The following is an 11,110-nucleotide window of genomic DNA, read 5'->3' on the forward strand; positions in this document are numbered from 1 at the left end:
CTTACTTTCAGCTAAAAAAACTTGTTTTCTTATTTAATTTCTTGACGTTTTTAAATTATTGCATGTTTTCATCTTGGCTCTCCGCACATAAATAATTAAAACAAAATTTGCATATTAATTAATTGCAATTAATCGGAAGGTTTTAAGAAAAAATAAGCGAAGGAGGAGGCCTAGTTGCCCTCCAAGTTTTTGATTACTTAAAAAAGCAACTAGAACTTTTAATTTTTTACAAACGTTTTCATTGGTAAAAAATATACGTAACTTACGAATTAACTTACGTAACGAACTTCTATATTCGTATGTTTTTATTGCGTATATGAGGGGGTTCAACCCTCGTCGATACCTCGCTCTTTACACTAAAGCTTAGACTGTGTCCCAATTCCTTTAGAATGACCTCTGAATCACAAAGGCCGTAGAATAAATAGTTGAAATGACTAAAAATACTTTAGCGGAAAGAGTGAGGTATAACGAGGAGGTAAACCCCTCATATGCGTAATAATTTTTGTTCGTTTTAAGTTTTAATGCTGCTCCTTACTTTCAGTAGAAAAAACTGTTCATATTTATTTTTTTATTGTTTTTTCAAATCCTGCGCCCCCTAAATTGAAATTTTCTTTTACCATTAGAAGTCTCTCCATGGAAATATCCTCACATGTAACCCCACCCCCCTCAACTCTCCCCCTAAACCAAAAAATCCCCCTAAAAAGGTCTGTACACTTCCCAGTGACCATTACTATATGTAAACACAGGTCAAAGTTTTCAACTTGCAGCCCCTCCCACGGGGACTGCGGGGGAGTAAGTCGTCCCCAAAGACATAGTTTATTAGGTTTTTCGACTATGGTAAATAAAATGGCTACCTCAGAATTTTGATCTGGTGACTTCGGGGAAAAAATGAGCGTGGGAGGGGGCCTAGGTGCCCTCCAATTTTTTTGGTCACTTAAAAAGGGCACTAGAACTTTTCCGTTAGAATGAGCCCTCTCGCAAGATTCTAGGACCACTCAGTCGATACGATCAAACCGGAAAAAAACAACAAAAAAAAACAAGAAAACAAATAAACACGCATCCGTGATCTGTCTTCTGGCAAAAAATGCGAAATTCCATATTTTTGTAGATAGGAGCTTGAAACTTCTACAATAAGGTTCTCTGATACGCTGAATCTGATGGTGTGATTTTTGTTAAGATTGTATGACTTTTAGGGGGTTATCCCCCTATTTTCTAAACTGAGGCAAATTTTCTCAGGCTCGTAACTTTTGATGGGTATAACTGATCTTGATGAAACTTATATATTTAAAATTAGCATTAAAATGCGATTCTTTTGATATAACTATTGGTATCAAAGTTCCATTTTGTAGAGTTTCGGTTACTATTGAGCCGGGTCGCTCCTTAATACAGTTCGTTACCACGAACTGTTTGATAAATTAAAAAAAAAACTAAAAAGAGCTTACAACCAGGACAAAACAAGGAGACCTATGTTTAAATTAGGATCCACTAGTGCCACCAATGCTGTTATTAACGACCCACGCTTGACAATCTCAATGAAGGGAAAGGAGGAATAAGCAGTTGAAACAGAAAGCAATTTAAGACTAGTATGAAAATAATGTAGAATTAAAAAGCTTTTCAAATTCTCTTTAACTGGAAAACACCCATCTCTGAGGTGAGTACCCTCTAGAGCAGTCACATGTAAAATAAATAGAAAATACCTATTTCCAACAGGCATGGGGGAAATATGGATGAACCTGCTGTAATTTGTACCAATCTCTGATATGTGTGAAATAAACAGTACATTGCTGCCTCTTTTGATAAGAAATAATGGAAATTATTTAATGATAATGTATAAAAATACTTGAATAAAACTAATTATCTGGTATTCTTTTAATCTAGTATGCTAGGGTAGTATATGCTGGGGTAGTATATTCGTAAGACTGTGTCTTGTAAGCCGGTGCTTTGTAAGACGGCACTTCATAAGCTGGTGCTTTGTAAGATGGTGCTTCATAAGCTGGTGTATCATATGTTTGTGCTTTGTAAGCAGGCGCTTTGTAAGCTGGTTCATTGTAAGTTGGTGTGTCATAAGCCGGTGTTTCGTAAGCCGGTGCTTTGTAAGCTGGTGCTTTGTAAGCTGGTGCTTTGTAAGCTGCTGATTCATAAGCTGGTGCTTTGTAAGCTGGTGCTTTGTAAGCTGGTGATTCATAAGCTGGTGTTTTGTATTCTGAAGAGTATAATTTTTCTTTATATTCTGGTGCTGGATTCACAGCCTTGTAGGCAGGTTTTTGCTCAGGGTATATTGCTTCACCAGTGTATTGGACATCAGCATTATATCCTCCCTCTGCTGTTACAGTGTAAGTGACTGTCTGGACACGCCCGTCTGGAAGGAGGACACTATAGCTTCCTTTAGTATAGCCTTTATCGTCGGTAACTTGCTCGTGAGTATAGTCATTTTTGGTGTAATCATCCTTCACTGCCCAGGCAAATTCGTATGGGGTGTAGTCGTATTTGTACTAAAAAAAGAGGTATAGTTTTGAAAATGGAAATATGAAGACTTAAAAAAAGCATTGTGCTAAAATAAAAATCATGATTTTCAAATGATTTTTTTTTTAAGCATTCTACTGAAAAGAAGTTGGTACGCGGATTAGTGCTGCAAGAAGGTGGCTTTGAGAGATGTTTGCATTTATTCATCTATGCACTTATTAATCTTTCCATTATACAGAGTGGCAACAATTGGGCGTATTTGCCCCCGTAGATTTTCACCCTCCCCCTTGAATTTCAAAATACCTTTTGTTGGTATTTCTATTACAAACAGTTTTTTGGGGTATTTTCATTGAAAAAGTAAAAAAAAATCACTAACACTCTTAGATTTTAGAAATACATCCCCCCCTTCCCGTAATATGTTCGTGAATCAGCGCCACTGATTAGACATTTGAGGATATACCAACTTTCTTGAGTATTAGACACCCACAGATTTTAAGAGATTAGTAAGTAGCTGAGAGGATTCCTCAGGAAGAAGTATGCATCATATTGGTAATTATAGGGCATTCTAGACCACGCTTTTTTTTAATGTTGCTGAAATGTTCCAAGAGTCGCGGCTTGTCTGTTATTTTTATCATTTTCCTTTGTATTTTTTTGCAATGATTAATTTTTAGCTTGACGCTAAGCTGTAAAAATTGTTTTCTAGAGCATAGTTTAAGATTTTACTGATTCCTTAGAAATTCTGAATAGAGTATGGGTTCACTTGCGAGAAAGAACTTCGAAGGATAATTTATCTTGGTGTACGAAGCTATTAATTTTAAATTGATATTACTTGATAACTTAAAAATGTTCAAGGTTTCAGATAATTTATATTTTTCCTACTTTGATACCGTAATATTATATTGGTAAATTTAGTCACTTTTAATACTACGCTGCTCAATGAGCAAAATTTTACATATAGAATACCAAATAATTTGCATATTTTGTTTTAAGGGGTTGAATATATTGTTTTGAAATGACTGAAGGTGGTGTTGAAGTATCATTTCAACTTTGCGGCAATTATTACAATTATTTTCTAAGAAAGGTTGAGATGGCTAGGCCACGTTCTACGGAAGAAGGATGACAGATTACCGAAGATTGTCCTTTTTGGCCAACCGTCTGGGGCTACACGGAAAGCAGGTCGTCCTTGTCTGGGTTGGGAGGATGTCATAAATAAAGATTTAAAGGAAATGGGAACTTCCTGGGAGGGTGTAAAGAGGGAGGCTTTAAATAGATTAGGTTGGAGGAGGAGCGTGCGTAGCTGTGTTGGCCTCAGGCGGCTTGGTGCTGCAGTGAGTTATTAGTAGTAGTAGTAGTAGTAGTTTGTTCTTCTCTCAATGAGAGACATATCTGGAAATCGCACTACTGAAATAGAAATCATTTTGGCATAATTTTGTCCAGCTTATTTATTAGGAACAATTGCTGATTTGCCAACAGTAAAAATAAATGTCATGAAATATATTTTTAAGTTTTTCTTTTGTCTTGAAAAGTATGTCGTGTAACATGCCATGTTTTGAAATGCAGTAACTGAAGATATGTATACATTTTTTCCCTGCATCAAATGATAAGTCTTTGGACATGTTAACATTTACTGAGTTTAAAATAATGTGTAATAATTTAATAAAATTGACATAAATCCAGTAAAATTCCCGAAAACACCAATTCTTAGTAGGCCAAAATCCCCCGTTATAAGTTTAGCAAATTTATTTTGTTTTACGTTTTCTTTTTCTGTTCCACAAATCGAATGATAGGTGATTTAGAAATGTAAAACCCATAGCTGCTACTACTATTTCTAGCAATTAAACTCAACTCATTGCAACACCAATCTGTCTGAGGCCTAAAAATGAAGGGGGGGGGGTAACCTCAATGAAAATCACACCATTGAATAAAAAAAATCCAAAAATTGTTTTTCAGAGTTTGTAGGTCCCTATAAATAAAAAAAAACGAAACTTGCACACTTTCTTGTCAGAAAAAAATGCAAGTTTTGTGTTTTTATTTTGTTGCTGTTGTTTCGCTTCTTTTTCTACTTAAAGATGTGATAGTATTAATTTCCAAAGATTATCATACACTGTAATTGAGCCAAATTAACTTCTTATGTCAAGTAAAAGAGAAAAAAAAAACAATGAATGCATCCCACCAGTAGTCATAGAAGATCGGAAAAGACCTCGTTTGAACAAATATTGGGAGTGCTTGTGCTCTTTTGAGTAACAAAAGAGAGATCAACCCGTACCAAAAAATGATTTTACCATTTTGTGCCACTAAACACAAATTTTGGCTCTAGTAGCACTAACATGCTATTGAACAGAATTATTTGGGCTTAGAAACACTGAAACTATTTATATACAGCCATCCTGTTACAAAGGCTACATTGCCACGCTATGTCGAATTTGTTTTTAAACATGTATAACGCCCTTAAGAATTGAATCGTTATTGTGTAGAATATAGAACATATGTTTAAGGGTGTTCAGTGCTGCCAAATGCTAACTATTGGGAAAAGGTCTGTGGATCTTTTGTAGGGAGAAGAGTTGCCTGGAATCTTAAAAATTTAAATCATGGGAGTTACATTCTTCACTTTTTCCTGAGAAATCTTTAAGATCAATATAAACATAGATTTTGACTGTAATATTTGTTCATTTGAGGGAATGTATTTGGTTTTATGGTAAAATATGGATGCTCATTGTATAGTAACTCTGCTATTGTTTTGTAAAATATAATAATCAATGGTCCTATTTATATTCTTGCCTGCAAAAAGGTGTGAGGGATGGAGGAACCCCACCCGGGGCAATATTTATCCAATAATGCCCCTTCCTCTCGGAAAAACAAGAATCGCCAACTGAAAAATCAAATATCCTTGGAATCTCAAGGCTAATTTTTATTTTAGAAGTAACTATTATGCAAAAATTAAACTTTAGCATAAATAGAGGGGGTTCAAACCAGGTAAGGTGAAAATTCTCTTCATATTTAGCAAGTCATTAATATTGTAATATTAAGAAAGGACAAAAATTAGATAGAAAAACAAGTTTGAAGAAGTTTATTCAAATAAAAGTTAAGAATGATGTAAACATTGTAAACCTGCATAGTTTATCTTTATTCATTGGGAGGGCTATAATCTTCCTCCCCATCTTCTACTCTTTGCTCTAGAGAAAAGCTTATGCTTTTTGGCGAAGTTTGATGAAGCTTTAATGTCAAAAGTTGGGGCTCTGGGGGTGGGGCATTAACAAGGATGCATATTTCAACTTACTTCATCGGTCTTGTAAGCTGACTTATATTCAGCTGCCTTATACTCCGGCTTGTAGCCCTCTGCTTTATATGCTGGACTAGATTTCGGCTCATTGTAAGTTTGTGGGGCCGCCAGGGCAACAGCAAAGAAAGTGCAAGCGATGAAAGCCTAAAAGAATATAAGAGAACTTAGTGACAATAAGTAAAGTGTGCCCAAAGTAAACTTTACAAACCAAAAGATGTCAGAGATATATTAAATGATAAAAAATGTAGAACTGGATTTGAAAGGGGCATTATTTTACTAAACTCACAATTGATTTAAGATTGATTTATTTAAATTTGAATATGAAGCGGTTTGTCTCAGAGTAGATATTATAGTTATTAAGTAGAAATTGAATATCAAAATCGCTTGAAATAATTAAGCAGGCCTTTAATTTAGCTTTATCTGATAGCAATAACTTCAAAGTTCTACTAACTAATATCATTAAAACTGACTTAATTTTGGCCTTAAAGAAACTAATACTTTATCTAACAATATTTACAAGGTATAATTTTCGTCAAAGTCAGTAAAGGATGGATCCCTGAAAAAGGACTATGTCGGACGGGAATATAACAATTAAATCAAAGAAATGAATGTAAAGAAGAGCATAAGTCTATGGCCGGTAAAGGAAAACGAAGAGAGTAAAAAATCAAACAAATATTTCGCCCGTTAACAACAAGGCTTTTTTTAAACTAAATAGACTAGCTAAAATATACAATATGTAATTACTTGCATATACCATTGCCGGCTACCTTCATGAAACCAAAAAAGTCACTTTTGAAGAAATAGACGTATGGTAAAAAACAACCTCCCATTAGAAATATTGAAAATATTTTGTCAAAAAATCTTGTTTTCCATAAAGATACATTTATTCTGCAAAAAAAAAGTATCGCATATAATTTCACCAGTAGTTTCCTTGTGAATATAATTTTTATTCGACAAATTTTTTTTTGTAAAAAAAACGTAGAGCTTAAAAGATTTTTAAGAATATTTAAATCAATTTTGAGAATGGGATTTGAATTTTATATAAAATTAGGCGTTACTTAGTGTAAATAAAAATACTACTCCCTCAACCCCTAACTGTATTTTATTTTGTATAATTCAACTAAACTGAAATCACACTTAAATAGTCAATAGGTTTTTTAACGAAGTAACGCTTAAGTTCCAAAATATAGGTTATTTAAAGTATTTTCTTGTAAATTTAAAACTATACTTCAACATTTGGAATGGAATATTTTGATAATAACGGGAGTTGACATGGAGTCAGCTGGAGTCCCTTGCCTTACAAGCAGTAGCCACGACCTTTTGCAAAGTTGTATCTTTTTTTGAGCGCACTGTGACTTCTAAAATAATATTATTCACTGCCTCACTTGTTAACCCTGTGTTCAGAATTACAGGATTTAAGGAAAGAAGTAATTTCAATCAATTTAAATTAAAATGCATCATTTGCTCCAGACTTGTGTTCAAATGATTAAGGGAAAGTTTAATAAGTTTAAAATTAGGTTAAAGTGGGGGTTTTAGATAGGGTAATTTTTGTAAGGGAGGGGAGGGGTGAGTGCTTGGAATATTGCCGAGTGTGGGGGAGTTTTTGTATACGTTGTTGAAATGTTCATTTATTTGTTAAGTTTATTATTTTGTTTGTTACCAGGGCCTTGTGGCTTTTTTGTAATAAATGTTCATCGATCTATTAATCAATGCGGTTGCAGATAATAAAAGAAAAAATCATGCCTACATTTCAAAAGTATTCAGAAAAAAAATTTAAAATACTTTAAAATATGCCATGATAAATATCTCATTAAAACACTCTTAACTGACAATTAGCTAAATAGTTGTTTATTCATTTAGTTTATTTTGTTTTTTAAATTGGTTTATAAATTGAATATTTATAAACCAAATAAAAATTTGGTTTATAAATTGATAATTATTTATTTCGTTTATATTGTGCACAAAAATCTTACTCGATAACGCCATATTAACAGAAGTCTATCTTCTCCCTGCTCCCCTCTTGACCCTCCCCTGTAGTTCTTTTTGTGTAGTTAACTATTCTAAATATAAAGCTCTTCAATAATGTAAGCTTTGGTGACGATCTTGATATGAATATCGTCATTTTTTTTCTTTCATTCTTTAGTGTTTTCAGTACAGTAAGAATCATGCTGAAGCATTTACTGTTATACTACTAGGATCTTGACAGACCTTGCCTGTTATAAAATTTGATTATTGACCTGTAATCTATTATTATTCTAGAAGCTGTTTCTCGTTCAGTTAAAAAGGAAAAGTGTACCTTCATTGTATGTAATTTCACGATGTACTTAATAAAACTGATGATTCTAAAAAATTGAGCATCTGCTTTATACGCATTGAAATTAGTACCACGCCTATGGAAGGACGGTCCTTACACTTTAGTAATTATAGGCACATTATACATTGTAATGGTGACCACAATTAGCAAAAATTATGGAATTAGTTCCTGTATACACGAAAATATTTATACACGAAGCAGATTAGAATCGTGGCTAATTTATACAGCCATGAATCCTGCCTTTTTGTAATTTACAATTTTCAATTTTTCAGAGAAATTATAAATTTGGTCTCGAATTTTGTAATTTTGAGGAACAGAAGAGATTTCCATAGTGTGTAGTCATTACCAAAAATAAATAAGTTTCAGAGGGGTCTATCCTTGATGATTTCTCTTGAACCCCCTTTCGTCCCTCCAAAATCGGGCTATATTTTCAAAATCCTTGAATTTCTTACCTACTTTTAATAATTCTTTTATTTTTTTTTTATCGCTTTTAGAGTGCTGTCCCCACTGAAAGGGGCTCCTTAAAACATGTCTTAAGGTGTTTCTAATTTAATCTTTGTCGTAGCTTGTCTTAAGTACATTGTTCGGACACAGTTAAATTTTAGTGAGTTGGATCAAAATCAAGTGAATAATTGAAGGTGTCTTTGTAATTAAAAACAAGGTCAGAGTCCATTAATAAATAGGTTCATTTCAATAAAATGGTTGTTTAAAGGGGGGAAATATGGATAGACCTAATTCAACAAATGATACTGATTAGTTTAGGTTGATTTACTTTTCATCATATATACATATACAACTATTTGGTAGAGAGACAAGCTCACTTGGTACATATAAAAAAAGTAAAGAAAGTAATGGACAGTTAATTAAAATTAAAGATGTGACAAAGAAGGAAAAAAAAATTGACATAAGTTCAATTACACGCAACACCACAGGAGACACTCCATCCGACGATATATAATAAAAAAAAACGCTCAACCAGCAACAGGTCAAAAAGAGGGAAATTAAGACTCGAGGGAAACACCCAGCTAAAAACAAATAACAAATAGCTAATAACTATCAAAAAGAAAGGATTTTAACTTAATTTGAATGATTCCAAACGACATATCAAAATCAACAGTAAACTTATATCGGTTTCAAGCAGCAACAACAGAATCTCTTAGAGAAAAACGAAACACTTCTTCTATGTAATGACCTTTTCGAAAGCAAACATGGATGGAACTAGGAACCATGGGTTCTATGGGGGGAACCGTGTTGGGATCGGGGTGGGGTTATTAAGTAAAAAATGAGTTTCTCGTGAGTATTACATTTCTTTTATTTGCAAGTTATACTTCTTTTTACGCAGGACAAAATCAAAGAAATTATAAGATTTTCTAAAAAATCGTGTGTTTAATTAAACTTATGTGTTGTGTGTAAATTCAGTACAGGGAATCGAATGGCGCAGTCAGGATTGTCCTATATCGTACCGTTACGAACATACAAATGAGACATAATCCACTTTTTGACATAGATTGCAGGACCAAAAAGGGGACAGGAGCAGAGCTCAAGTCTCCTTTCAGACAATGATCTTTCGAACTTTGATATTTGGCAGGTGTCTCTCTCCTATTTGGCTTAAGAATCAACCTAATTTCAGCATGAGACTCCAGCCGACAAACTTTTTTCTTTTTTTTTGGCTCTCTTAAAAAGTTACAAAAATGGTGTATGTCACCGTTTTAATTTTGACAGCCGGTACCCAATAAAACATTGAGAAAATGAATACAAAAGCCGTTTCCTGACAAAAATCCCAAAAACACTGAGTTTGGCAGAATTTTGACAGTTACATTCAACCGTTGCTGTGTAAATATGACATGTATTCTAGGGCTATAATGATAGAAAGGTTGAGATGGCTAGGCCAAGTTCTACGGATGAAGGATGACAGATTACCGAAGATTGTCCTTTTTGGCAAACCGTCTGGGGCTACTCGGAAAGCAGGTCGTCCTTGTCTGGGTTGGGAGGATGTCAAAAATAAAGATTTAAAGGAAATCGGAACTTCCTGGGAGGTTGTAAAGAGGGAAGCTTTAAATAGATTAGGTTGGAGGAGGAGTGTGCGTAGCTGTTTTGGCCTCAGGCGGCTTGGTGCTGCAGTGAGTTATTATTATTAGTAGTAGTAGTATTGATGAAAAAGTTCAAAACTATCGAAACGTTTTGTTTCTGGTTGTAAGGAATTATACTTTTATTTATTTTTTTTCTCTTTCCAAAGAGCATGTCACAAGACAGTCAATAAGTGCCATGCTTACTCAAACAGGTGTCATAAAAAAGGTGCATTTGGTTCAGGGTGTCAATTGACGGCGGCAGGGGTCTCAAGCCTCCTATTAGACTCCCCACTTAGATTTTGAGAGTATTTTAACTGAAAAAAAAACTTCTGGGGGCATTTTCACTGAAAATGCCTCTTTTGGCATTTCTTCGAAGAAATTGAAAAAGACAACAAATCGCACCTCAATGGATTTTTAAGAATAGATTTATCCTCCCCTCACCCACCCATCTTCTTTCTATATTTAAAAGGAGTGACGTTACTGAGTTTAAAGTGAATTTCAGGTGAAAAGTTCAATTCTCTTGCTCAATTGATCGGCTTAACAAGAAAAGACCAAGGCTGCTAACTAGACGATTTTTGGCACCATTGAAATGGGAAAAAAGTTCCAAATACGCTCTAAAAGCTGCCACAAAAAGTCAAAATTTGGGTGGTTAATTTTACACTGAATTTTACGCTGATCAGTTATGCAGAAAAGGTCCAGGATTAACACCCTGGAAGATTTTTGCCATGGAGTTACTGCTCAGGTAGCTTCTAATTTCATAGTTAATTTGATTATGTTTGATCCTAAGTCCAGTCTTAAACACTAAGGCCTCAGAATGACCAGCCATTTAGCCTTTTATTGCACGTTTACTTTAGCTAGGCTTACGCCAAAGACTCGATTTAAGCCAAAGTCCAGTCTTAAAAACTAATGTCCACAGAATAACCAGCCATGCAGCCTTTTATTGCACGGTTCTTTTGACTAGGCTTACGCCAAAGATTTGGTTTA

At 34.3% G+C, this 11,110-nt stretch overlaps 2 protein-coding genes across 3 annotated transcripts in view; one reads left to right on the forward strand and one right to left on the reverse strand.

Annotated features, from left to right (window-relative positions):
• Positions 1-11,110, forward strand: part of LOC136036887 (adhesion G protein-coupled receptor L1-like) — a 150,159-nt gene that overhangs the window by 113,147 nt on the left and 25,902 nt on the right. The gene's annotated exons all lie outside the window — the stretch shown is intronic.
• Positions 1,805-8,102, reverse strand: LOC136036886 (adhesive plaque matrix protein-like). Its single transcript, XM_065719244.1, has 3 exons — positions 8,040-8,102; positions 5,741-5,887; positions 1,805-2,492 (listed from the first exon to the last, which is right to left on the reverse strand). The coding sequence occupies exons 1-3, from the start codon at positions 8,043-8,045 to the stop codon at positions 1,875-1,877; spliced, it is 771 nt and encodes a 256-aa protein (XP_065575316.1). The 5' UTR covers positions 8,046-8,102; the 3' UTR covers positions 1,805-1,874.

Source organism: Artemia franciscana, chromosome 16 (assembly GCF_032884065.1).
Source record: "Artemia franciscana chromosome 16, ASM3288406v1, whole genome shotgun sequence".
NCBI classification, from domain to species: Eukaryota; Metazoa; Arthropoda; class Branchiopoda; order Anostraca; family Artemiidae; genus Artemia; species Artemia franciscana.